At 41.7% G+C, this 27,255-nt stretch overlaps 1 protein-coding gene across 6 annotated transcripts in view; it reads right to left on the bottom strand.

The window, feature by feature from the left end:
- Positions 1–594: 594 nt before the first annotated feature.
- The window catches only part of lrrc75a (leucine rich repeat containing 75A), a 60,944-nt gene continuing 34,283 nt past the window's right edge, over positions 595–27,255 (bottom strand). For 5 of the 6 annotated variants that reach the window (XM_061827329.1, XM_061827332.1, XM_061827331.1 and 2 more), the window contains 3 exons: positions 23,675–23,787; positions 13,843–14,116; positions 1,096–10,603 (listed from right to left, as the gene is read on the bottom strand). In XM_061827329.1, the coding sequence (XP_061683313.1) occupies positions 10,010–10,603; positions 13,843–14,116; positions 23,675–23,787 (981 nt within the window). In that variant the 3' untranslated portion in view covers positions 1,096–10,009. Of the gene's footprint in view, positions 958–1,095; positions 10,604–13,842; positions 14,117–23,674; positions 23,788–27,255 lie in introns of those variants that run through there. The other variant, XR_009796070.1, reaches the window with a different exon arrangement.

The raw sequence follows: 27,255 nt of genomic DNA on the forward strand, positions 1-27,255 counted from the left end.
GAGACAGACAAGTAGATTACAAAAATGAACACATTTTCCATTTTTTTACCATCCATTTGCCGCTTATCCTCACGAGGATCGCGGGGAGTGTTGGAGCCTATCCTAGCTGTCAACAGGTGAGAAGCGGGTACACCCTGAACTGGTTGCCAACCAATTGCAGGGCACATAGAGACAAACAGCCACACTCACAATCACACTTAGGGGCAATTCCGAGTGTCCAATTAATGTTGCATGTTTTGGGGATGTGGGAGGAAACCAGAGTGCCCGGAGAAAATCCATGCAGGCACAGGGAGAACATGCAAACTCCACACAGGTGGGGCTGGGCTCGAACCCGGGTCCTCAGAACTGTGAGGTCAACGCTTTACCGCCTGATCCACCGTTAATTAAATTGTATTATTTTATTACACTTTAAAACCTGCTAAACATGATGGTACCCGACCTTTTTTTTCTCACAGAATTATTTTTTTATAACAATATTAGTGCTGATATGTCATATTTGACAAAATATATCAGGACAACCAGAGGTTATGGATAAAGACTGGCTGATCTTGAAATGGTAGCTTCTAGTCTGCAGCAGCAGGGCTAAAATTAAACTGTTTATCTTATACTGAATTTAGTAACCTATTTTTCTTTCACTGTGGTTTAGATTTAATTCACCATGTTACTTATGTCATATGTTCAAATTTGCACACATATAAAACTATATGGATTGTATGCATGCCTCACACATCTGAGGTTCTGGGTTGGAATCACAGCTCTGGGGTTTCTGTGTGGCGTTTGCCTGTTTGGTGCGTGCAATGCATTTCAAAAACATGCATGTTGGATGAACTCAAAATTGTCCATCACTGTGCATGTGAATGGTTGATTGTCTCTTGTACTGTATGTACGCGACCAGTCCAGTGTGTATCCTCAGCTCCAACTCACCTAGGACCCTGGGGTTAGGGTTAGGGCATCGTGCTACAAGAAAGGGATGGATAGATATTAATGAACAACTTGTATCAGCTATCTGAACCATGTTTTTTTGGTATACAGTAATTATTCAAATCAATGAGAAACCATAATGATAAAACAACCCAAAATTACTAAAAGACAATGTCTGTTGTCCAGTCATATTATTTATTAAGATCTATTGAGCAATAATTTAATTTATTAATAATAGAACATGGCATCGTTTCCCGTACATGTCTATAATACACATATCAAATATTATGCAACAAGGAAAGCTGTATAGATCATCTAGCAGAGGTATATTGTAGATAGTGAAAATACACTGATACGAGTGCAAAGGAAGAGAAAACAATAAAGACTTGGCTTCTCATATAAATGAATGTCACTTTTACACAATTCATGAGGTTCTTGCACAATCTAATGAGCTCCAAGCAGTACACCGAGGTTCACTGCACTTCAAAGTACACCGACAGTAAAATAATAATAACAATCATTTATGGCAGTGTCAATCAAAACTGAACATGATTTTAACTGTAAAGTTTGTATTTTTAATACAGTTCTCCTACTGGACCTCATTAGATTGTGCGTGTGTAGCTAAAGTGCACAGTGACACCCGCCATTCCACCAGTCATTCCGATGCCCTCAAACTTTACCCCACATCGGAGGGCAGTGACTTCACTACTTCCAATAGGAAACCCTTGAGCCACTTTTTTATGCAATGAGTGAACAACGTGCACCGCGGGAGAGGAACTCACCAAACAATTACTACAGTAGCTATCCAGCTGACTGACACGTGCTGTAAGTAGTAGTCAATGAAGAAATGCTACAATCTTGAGACTACTTTAGGTGGCAGTACTGTAGTTTATTCCTGAATAGGAGGCTTACAGGCTCATGCACAATGCCCTTGCGCAAGGCACTGGGACCAGGGACCCCCCCAAAGTCTCCTATCTGAGTGTGAGTGTCGCCCATGGCTATAGCAAGTAAAATATCAACAGGTACTTGACTGACATGTTGACAAGTAGAAGGTGAAACTACTCAACTGGCCCATTCACATCTTCAAAACAATACTAAACCTGAGGATAGTGTCAAGCGCTGCTTCTTCAGTTACATGCAATCTTTCAAGCCTTAATGTCTTTTGAAGTACTGTATGACAACGCTTTGCCACTGCAACAGTTGATCTAAATGTAGATAATAATCATGATGTACTGCAACACCGAACTCTTCGTGAAAGAGGTTCACTGGAATTACCGGGTGTGAACACATTTGGACAGCAAATAGTTGCATGTTTTATGTTAAAGGGAAGAATCTTTGCAATTAGATTCAAGTAGAGCACTGAAAATTGTGCAGCGTATTGTTTTCAGCTTAATGTCAACGTGAACTGCACTGGAGATATGATTTTTCATCATATTTATGAGAACCACAAGGAAACATGAACAACCCACAGTGCAATAAAGCTTTCAAGCAAGTGTTAAGTGCTAACCCTAACCCTAACCGTATCATCTGCAAAGTTTCGGGAAAACACCAACGATGAGAGTAGCATTAATACTCGGGGAAACTTGATAGTGTGCAAGATTTTTGTGGGGTTTTGCTTATATTCCTGAACTCCACAATATGAAACATCTTGAATTAGCAACATCATGGCTTAAATTTCAGATTTGAAATGGAATATCTCTCATTTTTTTAATTATAGTATTCGATTCATGATTCTCACTAATCTGTACATTAACTTGCAAGCTCAGTCAAGACTGAAAACATTTGAATACATTACACATCTTTCATGTCATAATTATTAATAAAATTTTTTATAAATTGACAATAACATTAGCTACTTACAACAGTAGTCTCACAAAAAAAACTGCATGCGTAAGAATGATTTAAATGCATCCTGACATTGGTACTAATTCAAGATCGAAAGTATAGATTTTCTTTATATAGCTACCTCAAGAGCAAGAAGAAGACAGATGACTAGATTGTCCAGTTACAGAAAATTGAGTTTGGGAATCATAATTTACACAGATATAAACCTAACGTACATCATAAATGAACTAGAACACTTTTACAACAATACTCGTGAATTTAACCCATGTTTTTATCATTTGAAATGTACGTATAAAAGTGCAAAAACAAACAACATGAAACAAAAGAATAGTTAATACTTGTGATGAATAAAAATTTGAAACAATAGTTCAATATAACCCGAAGAAATAAATTCAGAAAGTGGTGTTTGCTGTTTATTCCTCTGTTGTTACAACACCTCTTTCTAATGTCCTTAATACTGTTGGGCAAGGCAGTTTATTTTCTTTCAAACCAGCATTTGGCACAACTGCATTGCAACTCACGTTTTCAATTTTGCTGCACACCCAACAAATCAATGTCGCATTGGAAAAAAAATGCAATACAGGTACTTTAAAAATGTAAAATTAGAGGTACTGCTACGACAGAAATACTCTACAAAATTCCGAACATTTTGTTTATATCAAGTAAAATGAGCAACTCACTCAGCTTCATTTCATTATAAAGAACGTGTAGCAGTTTGAATTAGATTTATTGGAAAACGATGCAATCAGCACAATAATTGTCAGTGTAATTTTTCCGATGTACGAGTCAGGATGGGATGTAATCACTGTTTATGTCCATGACTACTAGTAGTTTAAAGGAGACGACATCAAAACCACACAAACCTAACATGAGCATGTATCTGTTTTTCCTAAAGCTATTCATTCATCTTCTGCTCCACTTCTCCTCATTAGCGTCACGGGTATGCTGGAACCTATCCCGGCTATCTTGGGGCAAAAGGCTGGGCACACCCTGAACTGGTCGCCAGCCAATTGGGGAAGGTGTTCATTGACTTGAGAGTTGACACCTCCGTAGAAATTGGGTCATCCGCGTCGCTGACCAATCAGAGGCCATAGATCTCCATAAATGTTGGCGTCCGCCATTACCTCTGACAAAGTCGCATGGTCCAGTATAGCTTTTGTTTGGGTTTTATCACGTATTTGGGTTCCTTAACAATAGGTATGGTTAAGAGGTGTAGTCACGGACTTTGTAATAGTGACGACTGGTATCCTGAAAGGCTAGTTGGTGGAGTTCAATTCGTACCCCTTCCAAAACCGAAGACCGAGTACGAAAAATGTCTTTGATGGATCAAACTTTGTGGAAGACCGCATCATCAACTGAATCCATCTAAAATCAACCGGAACAGAAGACCGAGAACGAAAAATGGCTTTGATGGCTCAAACTTTGTGGAAGATTGCATGATCAACTGAATCCATCTAAAATCAACCGGAACAGATATGTTTGCACGAAGGTAAGCCCTATATTTGATTTTCAATACATGTCTCATATAAATGAATTAGCAGTTCTTCGCTTGCATAACATAGCTAAGTGTGAATGATTGACACACTTGATCTGTGTTGAGCGATATTTTGCGATGATCTGACTGCACAAACGTGTCTGTTCGCCGCTCCCGAGCTAAGCTAAACCGGACTTTGTTTGCACGAAGGTATGCCCTATATTTGATTTTCAATACATGTCCCATATAAATGAATTAGCAGTTCTTCACTTGCATAACATAGCTACGTGTGAATGATTGACACACTTGATCTGTGTTGAGCGATATTTTGCGATGATCTGACTGCACAAACGTGTCTCTGTTCGCCGGCTCCCGAGCTAAGCTAAACCGGACTAGCGAGTCCTAAAAGCCTTCGACGTGCACCGAGACACCAAGACTGAAGGAAGGATGTTTGCGGACACTAAAGTAGTGATTGTCATACTCGGTCGGGACTTACGTAGGTTCGGCACTAATTCAAGAATAATTATTGAGGGGAGCGCGTGACGTTACACAAAGAAAACGAGAGAAACAACTCGTAAATCAAGCCTCGCCTTCTTCTTTTCCTTCATATGGCGGTTCACAAATGGCTTTACAGATACACATACAGATTCTGCACACAAGTGTGATAGGTAACACGAAAATAGGAAACTGTCAATGACGAATTCGTCTTTGGGTTATAATATATTATATTATGTGGCTTCTCGGTCTTCCTCTGACTCCGGAAAGATCTCGCGCTAATATCGATGGTTTCTCCGTCGATATGCATGGAAATACCATTGAAACACCCCTCGCTGAAATACTCTTCAACGATATTTCACTAATCGGTAAGAATGCGAGTGAAAAATCAGCTGGTAAATCGGACAATTTCGCTCTCGTCTTTTCTTCCTGTGCCGCCAATTTTGCTTATTGTTTGTCTGAGGTTAGCAAGCGTGGGGTGACGCAACTTCAGGAGACGTGGTTAAGTGCCCTGTACGGAGGGGTCAATTGAACACAGACAATGTGATCAGACAAATCTATTTGTTGAAAACCATAAGATGGCATGCATGGATGTCGTCATTGCTGAAACGTCAACATACTGTCAGCCCACCAAAGTCAATCAACTGTTTACTTGCGCTACACACTCACTTCGATGCCCCCCCTTGCGGACTTTATTCTGACACCCGACGGCAGGCAAAAGAGATCTGCTCGCGTGACCCGTTTGGCTCTTCAGCCCCAGCAGGTTAACAACTGCATGGATGGAATGTCCAGCGTTAACTGGGAACAGACGGTGGGGCAACTGATTTCTTTTAATCCAATAAACATGCATGTTCTTTTTGACCCTCGGCCAAGCTTTTGTCTTGGGCTGATCGTCGGACAGAAATGTGACTGATATATTTGGCGTGATATGAAAATACATAATTGATCGAGGAGGCCTGCACGACCATACAATAAATAAATCTGCTGAATTTGAACTGAATTTGGTGGATACTTGACGTGGGACGTCCCTGGTGACGACTTCAGTGGACTAACATCATCATCTGTGTAATCTTAGTACCCAAATTGGAGCTGTATTCGTTCACGTTGAAGCTGCGCGGCCTAGCCTAGTCAAGACTAGCTCCTTAACGTCAAGTCGCCTATGTAATCAAATATTTGCTGAGGAGGTAAACATCAAACACTAGTACTTACAAGACCTACAAAATCTATATATCGTAAACAACGAGGAACGTGAGTACTGATTAGGAAGTTGGGTGACTGGAAACATCAATTTAAACTCATTTATAGGCCCAGACTACCTTAGTTTACCAAGCTAATAAATGAGACGAGTTTGTGATCAATCCATGCTGCGGAAGAATCATCGAACATCAGTAACTTCATAACTTGTACAACAAGCGCCGTGAGAACTTATAGGAAATTTAACAAGTCTTACTTTAGTACATCTGAGTACCCAAATTGGAGCCGTATCGTTACCATTGAAGCTGCACAGCCTAAGTTAGAATAGCTTAGCCCGCTAACAACATTACCTTTGTTGCGTATACAATGAGGACCAAACATCGAACATGGACCCAACCCAACCTTCAACTACTAGAGTGAGGGCCATTGTGGTTTGAATCCCTTCCATTCACTAAATCGCCATATCCTTTATATTTTCACACAGGTAGTATGTGATTTGTGTACCATATGTGCTGACTTTGTTTATTTGATTGCTTTTTTTTTTGTTTTTTTTTTGACTATCTGCAGCGCGTTGGGCAGCACAATATTGTGCAAGCTGTCGCCCAGTCCCAAGCACAGATAAATGCAGAAGGTTGCGTCAGGAAGGGCATCTGGCATAAAACTGTGCCAAACAAAAATGAGCGTTCATCATACGAATTCTATAACGGTTAGGACTTGGCGTGGGCTTCCTACGCCCACCCCCCAAACTGTTAATCTGCAAGGCGTAGGTAGAAATTCAGATAATGTAGGTCGAACACAAAAAAAAAGGAGGAAAGCGGCTTAGTCGGCAGAAGAAGAAGAGGAATGCACAGAGCCTACAACTGAGTGTAGGGACTTTGAATGTTGGGACCATGACAGGAAAAGCTCAGAAGTTAGTTGACATGATGATTAGGTGAAAGGTTGATGTATTATGCATCCAAGAGAGCAAGTGGAAAGGGAGTAAATTAGGTGCAGGGTTTGAATGATTTTATCATGGAGTAGATGGGAACAGAAATGGAGTAGAGATTATTTTAAGATGGGTAAGAATGTCTTAGAGGTGAAAAGAGTATCAGATCGAGTGATGAAGATAAAATTTGAAATTGAGGGTATTGTCTATAATGTGATTAGCAGCTATGCCCCACAGGTAGAATGTGACCTCGAGTTGAAAAAAAAATTATTGAAGGAACTAGACAAAGTAGTTCTGAGCATCCTCGACAGAGAGAGAGTTGTGATTTGTGCAGATTTCAATGGACATGTTGGCGAAGGAAACCGGGGCGAAGAAGAAGTGATGAGTAAGCACAGGATCCAGGAAAGGAAGTTTGAGGGACAGATGGTGGTGGACTTCGCAAAAAGGATGGAATTGGCAGTGGTCAACACCTATTTCCAGAAGAGACAGGAACACGGAGTGACCTACAAGAGTGGAGGTAGAAACATGCAGGTAGATTTTGTGCAGACGATGTAATCTGAAGGAGGTTACTGACTGTAAGGTAGTGGTAGGGGAGAGTGTAGCTCGACAGCATAGGACGGTGGTGTGTAGGATGACTCTGGTACGGGTAAGAAGACTAAAGACAAAGGCAGAGCAGTGAATCAGGTGCTGGAAGTTGAGAAAGGAAGAATGTTGTGTGGCCCTTCGGAAAGAGGTGATACAAGCTCGAGATGGACAGGAAGAGCTCCCAGAAGACTGGAATACTACTGCAAAGGTATTCAAAGACACAGGCAGGAGAGTGCTTGGGTGTTCTCTGGTAGGAAAGAGGAGAAGGAGACCTGGTGGTTTAACCCCAAAATACAGGAAGCGATCCAAGCAATGAGATTAGTGAAGAAGAAGCGGGACATGGAGAGGACTAGGGCAAAGGTAGTGGTGGTGAAGGTGAAACAAGAGGCATATGACGACATGTACACCGGGTTAGATACGAAAGAAGGAGAAAAGGATCTCTACAGATTGGCCAGATGGAGGGATAGAGAAGGGAAGGATGTGCAGCAAGTAAAGGTGATTTAAGGATAGCGATGGAAATATGTTGACTGGTGCCAGTAGTGTGCTAAGTAGATGGAAAGTACTTCAAGAAGTTGATGAATGAAGAAAATGAGAGAGAAGGAAGAGTAGAAGAGGCAAGTGTGAAGGACCAAGAAGTGGCAATGATTAGTAAGGGGGAAGTCAGAAAGGCACTGAATATAATAAAAAATGGAAAGAGAGTTGGTCCCGATGACATACCAGTGGAGGTATGGAAGCAATTTGGTGAGGTGGCTGTGGAGTTTTTGACCAACTTATTCAATAGAATACTAGAGGGAGAGAAGAATGGTGGAAACATGTGCTAGTCCCCATTTTTAAGAACAAAGGCAATGTTCAGAACTGTGGAAACTACAGAGGAATAAAAATGATGAGCCACACAATGAGGCTATGGGAAAGAGTAGTGGAGGCTTGACTCGGGACAGAAGTAAGTATCTTCGAGTATGGTTTCATGCCTAGAAAGAGTACCAAAGATGCATTATTTGCCTTGAGGATGCTCGTGGAAAAGTACAGAGAAGGTCACAAGGCGCTACATTGTGTTTTTGTAGACCTAGAGAAAGCCTATGACAGAGTACCAAAAGAGGAACTGTGGTACTGCATGCGCAAGTCTGGTGTGGCAGAGAAATATGTTTAAAATAGTACAGGACATGTACTATTATGTGGGCAGAAGGACAGCGGTGAGATGTGCCATAGGTGTGTCAGAAGTATTTAAGGTGGAGGTGGGATTGCATCAGGGATCCGCGCTGAGCCCCTTCCTGTTTGTAGTAGTAATGGATAGGCTGACAGACGAGGTTAGACTGGAATCCTCTTGGACCATGATGTTCGCAAATGATATTGTGATCTGCAGTGAAAGCAGGGAGCAGGCAGAGGAACAATTACAAAGATGGAGGTACGCACTGGAAAGGAGAGGAATGACGATTAGCCGAAGTAAAACAGAATATATGTGCATGAATGAGGGGTGGAGGAGGAAGAGTGAAGCTCCAGGGAGAAGAGATAGCGAGGGTGGATGACTTCAAATACTTTGGGTGAACAATACAGAGCAATGGTGGGTGTGGTAAGGAAGTGAAGAAACGGGTACAAGCGGGATAGAACAGTTGGCGGAAGGTGTCTGGTGTTCTATGTGACAGAAGAGTTTCCGATCGGATGAAGGGCAAAGTTGATAAAACAGTTGTAAGGCCGGCCATGATGTACTGATTAGAGACGATGGCTCTGAAGAAACAACAGGTACCAGAAATGAAGATGCTGAGGTTCTCGCTTGTTGTGAAGAGGTTGAATATGATTAGAAATGAGATCATTAGAGGGACAGTCAAAGTTGGATGTTTTGGAGACAAGGTCAGAGAGTTCGATGGTTTGGACATGTCCAGAGGCAAGAGAGTGAGTCTATTGGTAGAAGGGTGCTGAGGATGGAGCTGCCAGGCAAAAGAGCGAGAGCAAGACCAAAGAAAAGGTGGATGGATGTTATGAGGGACGGCATGAGGACAGTGGGTGTTAGAGAAGAAGATGCACGAGATAGGCTTAGATGGACAAGCTGTGGCGACCCTTAACGGGGACAAGCCGAAAGAAAAAGAAGAAGACTTTGACGCACACTTGTTCGTGAGCTGATATCAATAAATCTACTGACTTGACCTTTTATTCTTTTTAACCTCACAATCTGGCTGGTTATCCTTTGATTCAATGTGGGTGGCCTTCTTTTTTTTTTTTTTTTAACAGAACCTGCTTTAACTTTCTGTACCGTTTATCACAGATGCTTAACCATTAAATGGAACATGTTACAGGCACATGACGGTAATATGATATAATATATATTACCAGTAAGGCCCTGACTAAAACCCGAAACAGGGTGAGCTACACTACAAAGCTTATCAATTATTTTGTGGTTTTCTGGATTCGCATCCTTACGTAACTTACATATTGGTAGGTCCTGTTAGGATAGCTGTCCTCCAGTAGCTGGTTAAATTTGGCTTGTTCAAGCCGGGAGAAAGCCTTCTCTTGCCTCATTCAACACGTGTACTTCGACACAGCAGGAGAAATAATTGACGGACGGAAAGGAACGGCATTCAGCTCAAGTGCTCCGATTGGTCAGTCACATTGTCAACGTCATTTTCCTCTGCTCTCATTGGCTCAGCAGCTGCAGAGAAGTGTTTTGAATGGCTGGAGCAAGACAACGGTGAGGAGCAGCTCTGTGTGTCGTCCTCGTCCTGCGCCATCGCCGCCATTCGGTTCGTCTTCTCCTTTCTCTGTAACTCTTCTTCATGTGTCCTGCTTCTCCTCCTCGTTTTCCTCTGCTCCTCGACAGTCCACATGCTCTCGTCTTCGTCCTCCCTCCCTTGCACCTCCCTGTCAAAGTTCAGTAACTCCTCCATCATCTCCTCTATCTCCAGCTCGCCGTCCAGCTCCTCCTCCACCTCGGAGCGCAGCTCTCCCATGCTTTCAGTCCTGTTGGTGTCATCAGTCTCCTCGTCTTCACCGATGACTCTCAGTCTCTCAGGGGGCTCACTGGCCTGACTCTCCCCAAACTCCAGGATGGTGGGCAGATTGCCCTGCTTAGGACAGCGCTTCCTCAGGCTGACCAGGAAAGGTTGTGGTAAGGAGAAGATGTCCACATTGTTGCCCAGGTCAATCCACGTCACACTTGGGAAACTGTTGGGATCCTAAGGGTAAAAAAAACAAAAAAACTTCACCTTTTTTTTTCCCCCGCAGTGAAACATTTGAGCACTGTTCAACAATTGTCTGTCCTAATCATCACAATCTTCCACGGTATACATTTAAAGTGCCTGAAAGAGAGTTTACAATTGCCTTCATTTACCAATCTGTTTATGTTCTTCTTCTTTGAAAGTAAGCTCAGAATTTTAAATCTACATAGGACTATCCATCCATCCATTTTCTTTGACACTTATCCTCACGAGGGTCACGGGGAGTGTTGGCGCCTATCCCAGCTGTCAACAAGGAGGAGGCGGGGTACACCCTGAACAGGTTGCCAGCCAGTTGCAGAGCACGTAGAGACAAACAGTTGCATTCACAATCACACCAAGGGGCAATTTAGAGTGTCCAATTAATGCATATTTTGGGGATGTGGGAGGAAACCGGAGTGCCCGGAGAAAACCCACGCAGGCACGGGGAGAACATGCAAACTCCACACAGGCAAGACAAGGATTGAACCCGGGACCTCAGAATTGTGAGGCCAAAGCTTTACCAGCTGAGCCACCATGGCGTTGGTTATATTATTAAAATGTTAAAAACTCTTTCAGTGTACCATCTTTCTTTGTAAATATCTCATGTTTCAATGTGCAGGAATCTTCTTGCCCGCTAGTATCCTGTTAAATAAGTTGGTCAAAAACTCCATCTCTCCAAAGTGTTTCCATAGCTCCACCGGTGTGTCATCAGGACCAACTGACTTTCCATTTTTCATCCTTTGTAATGCCTTTCTAACTTCCTCCTTACTAATCATTGCCACTTCCTGGTCCTTCACACTTGCCTCTTCAACTCTTCCTTCTCTCTCATTTTCTTCATTCATCAACTTCTCAAAGTATTCTTTCCATCTATTTAGCACACTACTGGCACCAGTCAACACATTTCCATCTCTATCCTTAATCACCCTTAACTGCTGCACATCCTTCCCATCTCTATCCCTCTGTCTGGCCAACCTGTAGAGATGCTTTTCTCCTTCTTTCGTGTCCAACCTGGTGTACATGTCTTCATATGCCTCTTGTTTAGCCTTTGCCACCTCTACCTTTGCCCTACGTCGCATCTCGATGTACTCCTTTCGCCTCTCCTCAGTCCTCTCAGTATCCCACTTCTTCACTAATCTCTTTCCTTGTATGACTCCTTGTATTTTGGGATTCCACCACCAAGTCTCCTTCTCCCCTTTCCTACCAGAAGACACACCAAGTACTCTCCTGCCTGTCTCTCTGATCAACATGGCTGTAATAGTCCAGTCTTCCGGGAGCTTCTGCTATCCATCGAGAGCCTGTCTCACATCTTTCCAAAAGGCCGCACAACATTCTTCCTTTCTCAGCTTCCACCACATGGTTCTCTGGTCTACCTTTGTATTCTTAATCTTCCTACCCACCACCAGAGTCATCCTACACGCCACCATACTATGCTGTCGAGCTACACTCTCCCCTACCACTACTTTACAGTCAGTAACCGCCTTCAGATTACATTGTCTGCACAAAATATCATCTACACGTGTGCTTCTACCTCCGCTCTTGTAGGTCACCCTATGTTCGTCCCTCTTCTGGAAATAAGTGTTCACTACAGCCATCTCCATCCTTTTTGCAAAGTCCACCACCATCTGTCCCTCAAAGTTCCTTTCCTGGATGCCGTACTTACTCATCACCTCTTCATCGCCCCTGTTTCCTTCACCAATATGTCCATTAAAATCTGCACCAATCACAACTCTCTCTCTGTCTGGGATGCTCAGAACTACTTTATCTAGTTCCTTCCAGAATTTCTCTTTCAACTCTAGGTCACATCCTACCTGTGGGGCATAGCCACTTACCACATTATACTTTACACCCTAAATTTCAAATTTTAGTCTCATCACTCAATCTGATACTCTTTTCACCAACAAGACATTCTTAGCCAGCTCTTCCTTTAAAATAAACCCTACTCCATTTCTCTTCCCATCTACTCCGTGGTAGAATAATTTAAACCCTGCTCCTAAACTTCGACCCTTACTACCTTTCCACTTGCTCTCTTGGATGCACAGTACATCAACCTTTCTCCTAATCATCATGTCAACCAACTCCTTGGCTTTTCCTGTCATAGTCCCAACATTCAAAGTCCCTACACTCAGTTGTAGGATCTGTGCATTCCTCTTTTTCTTCTGACGGCGGATCCGGTTTCCTCCTCTTCTTTGTCTTCGACCCACAGTAGCCTAATTTCCACCGACGCCCTGCAAGTTAGCAATGCCGGGGGTGGGCGTTGTTAACCCGGGCTACGACCGATCCGGTATGGGATTCTTTAGATGAACGCTCATATTTGTTTGGCACAGTTTTTACGCCGGATGCCTTTCCTGACGCAACCCTCTGCATTTATCCGGGCTTGTGACCGGCCTACAGATTGGACTGGTTTGTGCCCCCAATAGGGCTGCATTTCGCCAACATAGGACTACTTGGGGAAAAAAATCAAAATATTTTTTGCAATGTGTTCATATCTGCAAACACTCAATTGGACGTTCTCCTGCTGACATGGAAAAAACTAAAGGCATTATTTATATAGACATGGGCAATGTTATTAAAAAAAAACATTCCATTTTCTATCGTGCTTCTCCTCACTATAGCATCTCAGCTCAGCTGGATCCTATCCCAGCTTACTTTGGTGAGAGGTGGGGTACACCCTGGACAGATAGACAAACAAACATTCACCCTCACATTCACAACCGTGGACAATTTAGGGTCTTCACTTAACGTGACATGCATGTTTTTGGGAGGAATTGGGAGATGGTGAAGGAGGGCGGAGACTTGAAATTCTCAACAAGTGGAATTGAAAGCCGAGTAGTCCAGGATTTTCTCGTGTCTCTTGTCCGAAGTAAGATGGGATAGGCTCCTGTTACAAACGACGCAAATGAGGACTTGCAGTAAAGAAAATGGAATACACGAAGATGTTCGCAATAAAAAGAAAATTACTTAAAATTTGAAGATGAGAAGTGAGTGATAGTAAATGTCAATCATTGTACACAAAAAATAAGACATAAAACTTGGGAAAGAATAGTTATTAGCACTATTAAATGTTGGGTCACATCGATAAATGAGCTGGCTACAGTGTGATGATCACCCCTGCCTTGAAACATCAGCACAGAAAGATTGTTAATATGATTTCACCACAAAGAATCCCGAGAGATTCATGTTAATGCAATTAAGAGCGTATATGACAACAGAAAATTGACCTTCAGGGCATCAGTCAGCTCTTTCAGAATAGTCCTGGTCAGCCGGTTTCCATTCATTGCTAGTGTCTCCAGGTGTGGCAGGGCAGCCAGAGTGGGCAGGAGCAGCAGGAAGGCCTCATCGGTCAGCTCGGTGAACCCCAGCTCCAAGCTGACCACTGTGGAAGCGTGTTGCTGAAGGTGCGCACACAGACGCTCCATATCGCGAGCTACCAGAGGGATACCGGACAGATCCAATCCCCCGCTGGGTGGAGGTGTGGACAACACTGCCTTTAGACTGGAAACAGACATGACATGAGACATTCTTTGTCCTGACACAATCAATGGAATACAAGATTAAGTAGCTAATGTAGAGAAGAAAAAACGTTACGCGTCCTCCATTCCAGCACATCTGTGTAACACATTATTCTCTCACAGTGTATTCTAAAGAAATCAGATTGTCTACTTTGTTTAGGTTTTCTTCCTTAAATAAAATGAAAGTATTACTTAGTGTGCTACATCGCTGTAAACACAGCAGTGAACAGGTATTGAACTAAAAGCTCACTGAGTCCTTAATAAAAACTGACCTAGAGAGATTTTTCATGACGGTCTAAGTGAGTAACTGCACCTAACAAGTGTCCACTGAGTATAAAAAAAAACGTAAGTTATAGCAGGAATCTCTGGCAGTAGGCCTACCCCCCAGCTCCGATAAACTGTCTATACGGAGAGCTCTGAGGCTTGGTTGCTAATGGAAACAATACACTTGTTAATCAGGAAAACAGCTGAGGGGCGCTGTGGGGACATATAGACTGTTTGACGTGAAGGGGCTTAAGAGCTTAAGACGTTGAAGTTTGCAGATGAAAAATGGCTTTTGAGTTGCACTTAAAGCCGCATTCTCTGACTTCATGGTCTGGTCTATAAATAAACCCACTCGGGTGACCGGATTTGGCAGAGAATTAAGTGAGCTGAGCACAAAGGACTGAGCTAGTGGTCTGCTCAGTGAAAAGGTTGAGCTGAACACTTTTCATGGCTTACAACCCCATCCCCTCTGTCCCCTGTCCCCACCTACAAAGTAAATTCACTCGAAGAAATTATCTATCTATCTATTCAATACATACAGATATATGGATATACTGTATGCAAAATAGTATAGTAGCAAGTTTTCCAGATCTTGGGATTTTCTTCCCTTCCAGACTGATATTTTCCTTATATTCACATAAAAAAGGTCAGACAAATATTTACATTGATGATTGTTGAAAATGGAAGAAAGCAGATTTTTTTTCATGGCTGATATTTTGGTGTGGTTACAGCTGATAGCGACCCATCCTGTGTGCATTAAAGCGGTTGCTGATCGACCGCTGTCATCCTTTCAGACGCTAATAAAATACATTGTGGTTTTAACGACCGCTGTGACTGAAACGCGTTAAGTTCCTCTCGCAGGAGCACTTCTGCTTCCAGCTCTGTGAAAATGAGTCCTTGCTGTGATTGAAAGATGCACAATTCAATATTTGTGCATTAATAGCTCAAAAGACTTTTGTTTAGTGAAATAATTTTTTAATCCCAAGTAATCAAATACATGTCACTATGTGATTTTTTTTTATGTCAGTCAGAGATGGGCAACTTAAATGATGGAGGTGGCCACAATTTTTTTCTTTGTCAGTACTACCAAGGGGCCACATAGGACCATGCTTCCTAACCAGGCAAAAATGCCACTTAAAAATTGTCAAAATGTGTGCAGAATTATACGTCTGTTTTTTATTGAACCAATATACTTCACATTATCTTAATATACATATTTCATGCACAAATGCATGTATATAAAATCCACACTTTAACATCAAACGGTTTTAAGTGATCAAAAAAGAAATAATACTGTGATTTTTCGTCTTTGGGTGAAGGGCCCTCTTACATAAAAAATTCTATTCAAAGTTGTCAGAACCCTGCAGAACAGGAAACCAACAGGCACAAAAATTCATTTTGTGAATTTTTTTCACATATATCAACACACCCAAAATGTTAATACTACACAACATAGGGGAGGTTGCTCTGCTTTGTTGAAGGAGTCCTGGTGGATCCCCGCTCTCCTGCCGCTTGTTGGAGGCGTTGTACACATTTGCAACACAATTAACGGCATCAAATATGTCCCTGTCAAATTTTACTAACTCCTCATGCACTTTAAATAAACTTGTAATGGTTCTTTTGAGGCGGCACGGTAGACTAACTGGTTAGCACGGTGAACTAACTGGATGAGAATGACCAATTTGGAAAAACTGAAAATTTCTGCCTTTTAGGCACAAAATGTTTTTATAAAACACACTGTTAAATGGTGACCTCTGGTTACTTCAAACAGTGTAAATACAGGGCAATCATAATATTTTGAAAACTTAAAATATTGCCGTGCCCAACTGAAACAGCTTTTTACCCCGTGGTTTTTATCAATTTCCCTGGCACAATCTTCATCTTTTCCCTCCAAGTCTTTCACCAACCAGGCAAACATGCAGACCGCTCGATAACATATGCGTACCTACGTCTAAGTTATATCTACGCCGAAGTAAACAGAATGCTTCTCTATGAAATGTTAACAGAGTGAATATACCAACGAAATACCGCCAAAATGCTGCCGGAAATCAGAATGTTGTCGTTATTAAAAAAAATTCTTTTATGCAAACAGATAGCAATGCCGTTTTCCGCTATCACAGCTGTGACTAATTTCACGCAGAGCGTTGCTGATAGACGCTGGCGGCCTGTCTAGATCACAGCTTTGCCCTGCGTCAAGCCGTACCCCACCCCCCAAAATTTTCTCAATGGATTTACACGTTTCACAAAAATGACAATTTCAGCTGAATGAACTCAGATTCAAATTCTCATCCCTGTAGAGCGTTCATCATCTATCAAGCTTTACTGAATGTATCACCAATCTTTTTCATTCATCGTTATGTATATTAATTATGCTGAATGTACCGACTTTATATGAGTGTGGCCTCCTCCACACACACACACACACACACACACACACACACACACACACACACACAACACACACACACACACACACACACACCACACACACACACACACACACACACACAAAATGAATAAGTCTGGTGAACAAACAGCTTCTTCATTCAGCTGTTTCAGTGAATAAAGCAAATGGTTCTGTAACGCATGCATTTCCACAAGGTATTTGAAGTCTTTTTTTTTCTTTTTTTTAATTGTAGCCTTACTCATTTTCACAAGTCTCTTACATGTTGCTGTTTGTGAAGCTATAGTGTGACAAAATCCACCTCCCAGTGTACAAGATTCAAGATGTTTTTTCCACAAATACACACCCACAGAATTACTGTCTAGTAAGGTTCAGAAGTAGGGCATGATACAAAGCCAATTCCAATGAAGTTGGGATATTGTGTTGTTAAACCTCTGTTGACCTATGTTGCATTTTTGCACATGGTACATTAGGGCCCCTTTTCCAGTTTGGCATTTGCCATTATTGACCAGTCTTGTAAAATTTCAGATAACCTGGAACCCTGCTTGGTTAACAAAAAACAGAATAATGACTTCCAAACTATATATTCAAGTTATATTTCATTGAATACACTACAAAGACAAGTTCCACCCATCAATCCATCCATCCATCCATCCATTTATTTTCTTAGCTGCTTATCCTCACAAGGGTCGTGGGGAGGGCTGAAGCCTATTCTAGCTGTCCTCGGACAGGAGGCAGGGTACACCTTGAACTGGTTTCCAGCCAATCGTAGAGCACATAGAAACAAACTCACAGACTCACAATCACACCAAAAGGCAATTAATGTTGCATGTTTTTGGGATGTGGGAGGAAACCGGAGAGCCCGGAGAAAACCCACGCAGGCACGGGGGGGAAATGCAAACTCCACACAGGCGGGGCCGGGATTGAATATGGGGCCTCAGAACTGTGAGGCCAATGCTTTACAGCTGCGCCACAAAGACAAGTTACAAGTTACTTATTTAAAGTTCAAACTTCATTGTTTTTTAGCAAATCATTAAGTTGGAATTTTTATGGCTGTAACTCATTAAAAAAAACAGACAGTATCATCTTTTCACAGTGTTACCTTTTTTTTTTAAAAAAAAATAACATTCAATAAACATTTGGGAATTGAGGATACCAATTGTTGAAGGTTGGTAGGTGGAATTATTTCCCATTCTTGCTTGACGTACAGCTTCAGCTGTTCAACAGTCCGGGGTCTCCGTTGTCGTATTTTACGCTTCACAATGCGCCACACATTTTAATGAAAAAAACAGGTCTGGACCGCAGGGAGGCCAATCCAGTAACTGCACTCTTTTACTATGATAGATATACTTACTAAGATAAGCAGGGAGGGCTTTGTTGACACCTGTCACATCTCTTTTTGGAACGTACTGCAGCCATAATATTCTATGTTAGTTTGAACAGTAAAATAGCTTGTCTTTGGAGTGTATTCAATGAAATATAATTTGAAAAGGATTTGCAAGTCATTGTATTCTGTTTTTTTTAACAATATCCCAACTTCATTGGAATTGGGTTTGTTTAATAAAAAACATTGTTTTCTCTTTCTAGATTTATGATCTTCATGATTAAAATCCACTGGTGTCAGATTATTATAGGTTTTAAGGAAGGATCTTCACATGTGCTTAAATGCAAACCGCTTTTGGTATGCTCAGGCAACGTCCAAATCCATAGGACCTTACACCTTGGTGACTGGTAAAGCATTTCTGCAAATCTTGCATAATAATTCCTGTTGGTGTGGGAAAGAATTATCAAATCTTTATAAATCTTCACTCGGGGATCTAAAGTTCTCCTGTCAGTATGAATCAACTTTTCTTGCATATTAAATAGAGGTAATGGAGCTACTCTAAGGCACAGCTGCCCTGGGAAATGATGCATCATTTTTTTCCCCATCTATTTGAGGATATGGACATCACAAGAATATTGGACCAACATACATATATACATGTATAGAGAGAGAGAGAGAGAGAGAGAGAGAGAGAGAGAGAGAGAGAGAAAGATGGATGGATGGATGGATGGATGGAAAAAACGGGAGAATCCAGATCCAGCAGGTTTGTCTGAGTAACAGGGTGAATACAGACCTGAAAGGTATTTTTGTTTGTTTGACATTCTATGTGATTGCACAATTAAATGACTGACTTTCAGTATTATAATACAAGCATTATGGCTTCAAATGTTGCTAATGTTTTTCCGAGATGACTCAGTTTGACTTAAATGACTAAAAACATCACTCATTTTTGTCCAGTAACAATGTGGGATTACACAACTCTTTGAAGTGTACAGAAATAATTTGCAAAAATTTGCACAAATGCTCCACTGATCAACATTTCAGTTAACGGAAAATATCATGAGAATATGATATTTTGACCAGAGCTCGTTATCTTCATCAGGTGTTGCTTCTATATTAACCACTAATTTTTGGGGTTAAGATCACTGTAAAGGGCAGGTAAAAAGCTCGTTTACATGTCTGCTGGCAACCTTGCAAAGAAAACAGCAGCAACAAATATTTTACATCTAAGAATCCTAACTGGAGCTCCAAATCAAAATGTGACAGAAGGGCCCGATGAGCTCTGTTTGGTAAATTACAGATTATAAATTCCCATGCAATGTATTGACTTTATTTTACATTCTATTTGTGTCTGGCCATCTCCCTCTGGATCAGGGGTGCTCAAACAAACACAATCAGTCTTGTGATTTTATTGAGGTACTGTCTAATGTCACTTTTGAGAAATGTTTCCCACACAGAGACAAGATGAGAAAAAGGTTTTGAAGAGCGATTCACAAACCGGAGTCCGCAATACTCAATAATACTGGCAATACTCTATGTCACGTAATAACAAAAAGTGCAATAATAACACCATGGCAGTGAAACAGCTGAGTTTGTCCCACTTTTGTTCTGAGCTTTGTTATAAATCGCAAACTTATCCCAGATGATCTAAAACAGAGGAAGGGTCACTCTCATTTTTCCCAAACAAGGACATGAGACTTAAGGTTACTGTGCTCACAAGAATTCAAACACGCACAAGCACGCACAACGCACTAACTCACTCACAGACACACACACAGAAATAAAATATGGTATGTCTAGAGAAAGTTGTACAGTCGCTGACAGATGCTCTGTGCTATGTCAGAATCATACTAAGAAAATATTCCCATGACCATATAAAAAAAAAACATTGCATGCATGTGCAGACACTGATCAAACTCCTTGACTCTAGACAAACAAAAAGCCATTAATTGATAACACATAACTGTGCTCATGCTGTAAGTGTACTCATAAGGGACAATGGAAGTTTGTACACAATTGCATCCAATGAAGAGAAGAATGTTAATGGTGTTGAAGCAGTTTTATTATAACTAGGAAAAACCCTCAGATTTTGAATTATGCTGACTTGGGTCGTACTGAATGATTCAACCTGCAGTTTCTTGTTTCGTTAGGCTGAGATATCGTATATACCCATTGAGTGGGCTATAGTTGATGTGCTGTACTCTTCAGAAGCGTCATCAGTAAACCTGTTGCAAAACCTGCCTGTAACAAGCCATACTGGCAAGAAATAAAATTGGCACATTTCATTAGCAAAAATCTAAACAATCTATAATGGGATTGTAATAAAAATAGTGCAGCAGCAGGGGGCTCAGGTGGGTAATGCGATGATTCATTGAGCAACCCAGGATCAGCTTTGCACAAGGAATAAACAAGAGTCACAGTGAGATGAAAAAAATGGTGATGTGCTGTGGATGGGATTGAAGAATCCTTTCAGTTCCATTTAATTCATGTACATTTAGCCCTACCCAGCCACAGGAATACTTCCAGTGTGACTGAACTGCAGTGACCTTTATATCATGGACAATAAATGTTACATTTTAATTTCTGTCAGATAGACCAGTGTTTCCCAACTGGGGCTATGCATACTCCATGCATTGACACCTACAGTAGCTTACACAGTGACAAACGTGCAGGGGCAATTGCTTTTGCAATTGAGATGGTTGATCAAAGACTAAATGCCGATGAATGACTATTTTATATTCTTTGACATCTTTTATTATTTGTTGAAGTGTGCCCACATTGCCTGAATACTACTGCTACAAAAATCATCATACAGCTCCGCCAAAGTGAAGTTAATCATTCTTGTCAGCCTGTCAAAAATCTTTTAATCCAAGCATCTCCTACCAACAGTGTTGCACAAATCTTCAATACTGATGTTATCAGTCATCGTCACAGTTTTTCGCTTGAGCCAATTTCATCGTGACTAAATTGTGTAATATATCAAAGAGGACCGAATATTGCCAAAAGGATTTAGCTGGGTTGCATTGATTTTCTATTGACAGTGTGGTTTTACGACAGTTTCACTGGGTGTACCCTGCCCTCCTGCCTAATGACAGCTGGGATAGGCTCCGGCGCTCCTTGTGAGGATAAGCGGCTCAGAAAATGGATGGATGGATGACATATCAAATCACTCATCAGTGCAAACTCTAAGAAAGATATGCAGTATAGAAAACAAATAGATGGATGGGATTGTTATAGCACTTGTGGTTGTGTACACCCTACTGTATTTGATGGTAATAATAATTATATGTGACTTTAATGCACACACTTTGTTGCTTGTGAAAGACTGACCATCAATTTAATGTGTCAATGTGCCAAATGAAATGTTCTGTTCATGTTAAACCATTAATAATGAGGCAATATCAAAATATGAAATTACATTACAGTACATTTCTTAAATATTATCATAAAAGAGCTGTGAAACTGATCTTTCACATCCAGTAAATAAAATTAAATGACTAAGCTAACTACAGTACAGTATGGGAGAAATTGTAGTGTGTCCACTACAATGTCGCAGTTCATAATCAATATGTATCTAATAACATGGCAAATACATAAAAACCTGAAATAAAATGTATCATACTCATTGCAGAAGCTGATACAGATAAAGCAGACTTTCTTTTCTCCTGCTTGTCTGGATAAGCTAAAGTGCCCCAAAAAATTATTTTTCTGGGTAGACAGAGTTTTAGGAAAAGATTGATGAGCTTTTGGTACTGGGACACTAATCAATGTTCACGCTTACATAAGCATCCTGAATAAATATCATGCGTGGGATTGTAATGTTCTCATTTTACCCTGACTTTTATTAAACCCGCAAATATATGTTCCTTTCCATTTCCATAAAATCTGCCCAAAAACGTACGTACTTGTGGCTCAAAGTGGCTTATTAATTTTTTATGGATCATTCATGATTATTGAGGACAAAGAGAGGTAAATCCCTGCAAGTTTGAAGAAGATCAGTTAAAGAAAGCTCTCCTGAGATTACAGTGTCGGCCGACCGAACAATTTGGGTTTTGGGTTCAGCTAACTTGGCCAGTTTGGGGCCGATGTGCTTAAAACTTAAAGTTTGCTGAAAGTCCAAAGAAGCATGCTGAAAAGTCGGAACTTCTACAGATACACTACATCAGACCAAATCCTGAGGAGTGAAATTATTAAGGAAGATTGATTTACATTTGTAATGAGTATGAAAACTTAAAGGTCAAGTGTCGTTAAACGGATGATTTTTGGTATATTATTGATGAAAAACCCACAGCCAATATGGTCCCATGTGTTTTTCTCCACCACAAAACATGATTTTGACATATACAGCTTTTTGTAGCTCGTTGTTCCTTCGTGTTAGCCAAAATGCTGGCTCATTGCATTTTTGGACATTGCTTGAACACTCGGAAGAATGGAATTACCCTTCATAAGTTTGAAGGAGACCCTGTTCGTTGTGAAAAATGGATTGCACGGGTGCAGAGGACGAGAGCTTCGTGGGTTCCAAATAACAGGTAGGTGTGTATACAGCTCAAAAAAATAGTTTGGGGCGGACCACGTAATCGGTCTCTCTCATAACGTAGCAAAACAGCCGCGTATGAAATGTGTTGATGTGTGCATACAGCTACTAAAAAAATAATAATACTTTGGGGCGGACCACGTAATCCGTCTCTCTCATAACGTAACAAAAGATCCGCGTATGAAATGTGTCAACGTGCGCGTCGCCCAGCCAATAATGTCTCGATAGTGTTCATCGCGCACTGTGGCGACTTTGAACATACCCCTAAAAGCAACATAGCTCGGCTCCACCTCCTCCTTATATGCCACCATGGCGCCGAAACTCAGCCACACTGGCTGAGGAGCCACGTTCGGCGGTCACAGCTTCTGCGAAGGCTGCGCGTTGGGCTTTGCCGAGAATGCGTTACTCAGTCGCGTGCGCGCATAAAGCGCCCCGGCTCGACTGTGACTAAAGCAGCACCGCTCGGCTCTGTCATAAACCACGCCGGCCGGCTGCGATGGGCCCCGATGGCTCATCTCTGCCGCGGGAGTGGATCGGACAGGATGCAGTTTGACCGTGATCGGATATTATCTGAATATGGCTCGTAACAATAGTGTAATATTGCCCCGGTAACTTCACTCGGTTGTGTGGTGTTGTCCTTTTCGAAAAGAGCTTCGGTGTCGGAAGGGGCGTCGGAAAAATGCGAACATCTCTGTTGTTCGGCTTCCATAGTAGCAGGCACTGCGTGTTTTCAACGGCGGAAGTGACAATGACGTCAAGGACAGAGGACGCAACTCATATGGCGACCATTTGGATGTCGAGGGACATTCAATTGCGCAACTTTGTGCATGGATGACGCGCTCTCCGCTCACTTTTTTTTTTCGTATAGACATTGAAGTGTATACTGTTATATGTATTTTTCATTACAATATCTATTTTTGATTGTTTACAGGGATGTCAGTCCCACTTTAAGGAAAGGCAGTTTAAAAAAAGGAAGACGACTAAGAAACTTTCTCACACCAGATAAAGCACTGACCAAGCCTGGGGTTTCCTCTTGAGCAGGCCTTGTCTTCTCCACTGAGAGTGGGGGCTGAGATGGTAGGTCAGCTGACGGCAAACCTTCTCCATGGCCCCCAGAGAGTCCCCTTCCTATCAGTCACAAAGGGACACAAACATTGGAAGAAAGTCATGGAGAACAGGTGAAAGATAATGGGAAATCTGTTCAAACTTGGAACGATAATGTTAACTGACAACAGGCGATCACATGTGAAAATTGCTAATCACAAGAACTACAAAAGCAACTTGTCACCAAAAGTGGTTGTCATCTAGGTGAGTTTCAGTGCTGATTGATGTCTGTTGTTGTATCAACCAATCAGTGACCAGTCATTAAATGTGACTATAGTGAAATTCTGAATTCTGTACACCAGCTTTTATTTGATATAAGGAAGTAACCTTAAATACTTGATTAATAAAGTGGGATAGAAAATGTTTATAAATGATTTCTGCACATTATTCATCCCTTACAAGGACAGTAAATGAGTGGACTTCTGACATTACATAACAGAAGGATTCATCACTACTTATAAAAACAGTGATGCAGTCAATCAGTCTTATCAGTGAGCCATGTCATTCAAAACGGCTCGAGAAAGGAAGGGATAATGCACATGACATTACTCCAGAGGAACAAGATGAAAAAAAGTAGGATTCATGCACCAATGGAGCAAATAATTGGCAAATCCCTCTGTCAACCCGGCCTGTGTGTGTGTGTGTGTTTGATAGGATGCACACACGTTCACGCAAAGCTTCACGGTGCGTTGATTGAGTGATTCTGTCACAGCAGCTCATTTGCCTGGCAATATTAAATGCATTAACACTTAAAAATGACAATTCAGCTTTTATTTCCAGGGATCATCTGGATCAGAATCACAAAAATAAAGGATTTGGCCTCACTCTTCCAATAATTTTGATAGTTAGTGTACTTTAGCTTTCAGCAGAATGATGTCTGCATCGCTGCCACATAGACTCTGAAATGCCTGGTATCACACAGTGTATCTTCTGTGGACTGTGCGTGACAGCAGCATTTCACACACCAATGAATATGGCTCATATACCTGTGAGAAAACTAGTAAAGGGAATTTACACAAGACAGGAAGGCCACGGTACAGACAATCAGAAGAAAGGAAACGAAGATAAAAGCTCTTGATTTGTTTGGCACCAGTTGTGCCGTCAGAAATTGTCCAGTTCTACCTAATTAATGAAAACATTAAAAAATCATATCCATCCATCCATTTTCTGAGGTCACGGGATTGCTGGAGCCAATCTCAGCTATTGTCACGAACAAGGCTCAGGAGCGGACCCAAAAGCACGACTCAGGCTGTGGAGAAGCGATGCAGAATATGGCTTTATTCGTTCCAGTATCAGGGATCAGTTAGTCAGTCCAAACAAGTAGCAGGGGCAGAATCGGCAGGCTTACGGGGAGAGTGGGTAGACAGGCGTAGGTCGGTAAATGGGAGGTCGGAGTCAGTAGTTCAGAAGTGCGGGAACGAGGCATCGGTGGCAATGATCTGGCGAAGGACCAGTCGTCCCCAGGGTCCTATATATACACTGGAGTTCATCAGTCCGTATGAGGCGCAGGTGTGCGCCTCCTAATCAGCTGGCCACGCCCAGCCAGGTCTGGACGGCACGGACATGACAGCTATTTTCTGGTAGGAGTTGGGGGTACACCCCGAATTGGTTGACAGCCAATTGCAGGGCACATGGAGACAGACATAACCCTGCACCCACAATCACACCAAGGGACAATTTAGAGTGTTTAATCAATGTTGCATGTTTTTGGGATGTGGGAGGAAACCGGAGTGCCTGGAGAAAACCCACGCAGGCACGGGAAAAACGTGCAAACTCCACATAAGCAGGGGCGGGATATGAACTAACCAGTTGCGCCACCGTGCCCTCTAAAATAAATAATGTGATGGCAATTTTTCAAAAATTAAAGGAAGAGTTTGCCATTTAAAGGAGAAAAAAAACACTTTTCATCCTACACAGTAATCCCCTTTATCACAGGGGTTACATTAAATCACTTGCAATAAATGTAATCAATAAAGTAGTGACCAATTATTTACTATATTATTATACAAATATATAAAAAGATGCACATACACGCAATGTAAATTAGAAATCAAATGAATAATTATATTAATTAATATTAATAAAATTACATTAATTTAAATTTAAAAATTAAAATCCTTCTTGTCAAACTTTTTTTTAACTCAAAGTAAGATAAACAACGAGCCTGGTGTAACAAAGGGTGCAAACCTACTAATAAAACTCTGCATGGGAACGGTGCTGTAAATTTCACTCACTGAAAATTTTTTCTCTGTTTGTATCAAGCTCGCTCAATGTAACACCCCAGAAAGCCATCTAGCCTCCTGCCCGCTGACAGCTGGGATAGGCTCCAGCATTCCCCGCGACCCTTGTGAGGATAAGCGGCTCAGAAAATGGATGGGTGGATGGATAGTTACAAACTTAATAAGAATGATTTGGACAGCCCTTGGTAATACACAAAGGTAAAGGTTATGGGTAAACGACTTTGAACCCGTGCCAGTAAGAAGAGACCCTAGTGCCCTCTCTTTCAGGCATCGGGGAGTGAGAATGGACCTTTCCGACTGGCGATCTTCAGCTCCGCCCACCTTCGCGACAGTTGCCATCTCCCACAATCCTCCAAAATGGCAAATGACAGGTTTGAAATTGATTCTCTATCGCATATTCCCGTTTAACATTGTGGTATGTTTTTTTGCCAAATCCGCCAGACTTGTCCAACAGGGTTCTACAGAGAGGTCTCAACTATTTAACGCAGGGATATGTACACAGAATTAAGATTTTAGACGGAGCTGGATGCAATGAAATGGCGATCGATGCAAAAAAGTTTGACGCCTCACAAACTTCATATTGAAATCTAACAGGATAGAATAGGGGAATCCTACTTCGCATGTTAAGCAGGGTGTGTACTTTTTACTTTGAAAGATCATGGGTAATTGTAGTCCTTATAAGTGAGTGGGTGTATTCATTTGACTTGGCTCGTAATCTAACCCAGTGCTGTCTTAAAAGTCTAATGTGATAAAAATAGGCAAATAGACATTTCTCTTGCATGACATCACGCATTTACGTATCACTAACCTGACTCTTCGGTATAAAACATTGTACACTTCATGCAGCAGGTCAGTGATATGCTGACAAAGTGAAAGTTGTTCTCTTGCAATGTATAAAGCACTGATAATAATTCAATCAAACCCAGAGAAGTTACTTCTCCCTCACTTACCTTCAGACATACACCCTTGTGGAGGGTGGGGGGGCATTGTGGATCACTTGGAAAGCGTTGGCCTCACAGTTCTGAGTACCCGGGTTCAATACCAGCCCTCCCTGTGTGGCGTTTGCATGTTCTCCCCCTGCCTGCGTAGATTTTCTCCGGGCACTCCGGTTTCCTCCCAAATCCCAAAAATATGCAACATTAATTGGATACTCAAAATTGCCCCTGGGTGTGATTGTGAGTGCAGCTGTTGTCTGTCTCCATGTGTCCTGCAATTGGCTCGTAACCAGTTCAGGGTGTACCCCGCCTCCTGG

Source organism: Syngnathoides biaculeatus, chromosome 8 (assembly GCF_019802595.1).
Source record: "Syngnathoides biaculeatus isolate LvHL_M chromosome 8, ASM1980259v1, whole genome shotgun sequence".
NCBI classification, from domain to species: Eukaryota; Metazoa; Chordata; class Actinopteri; order Syngnathiformes; family Syngnathidae; genus Syngnathoides; species Syngnathoides biaculeatus.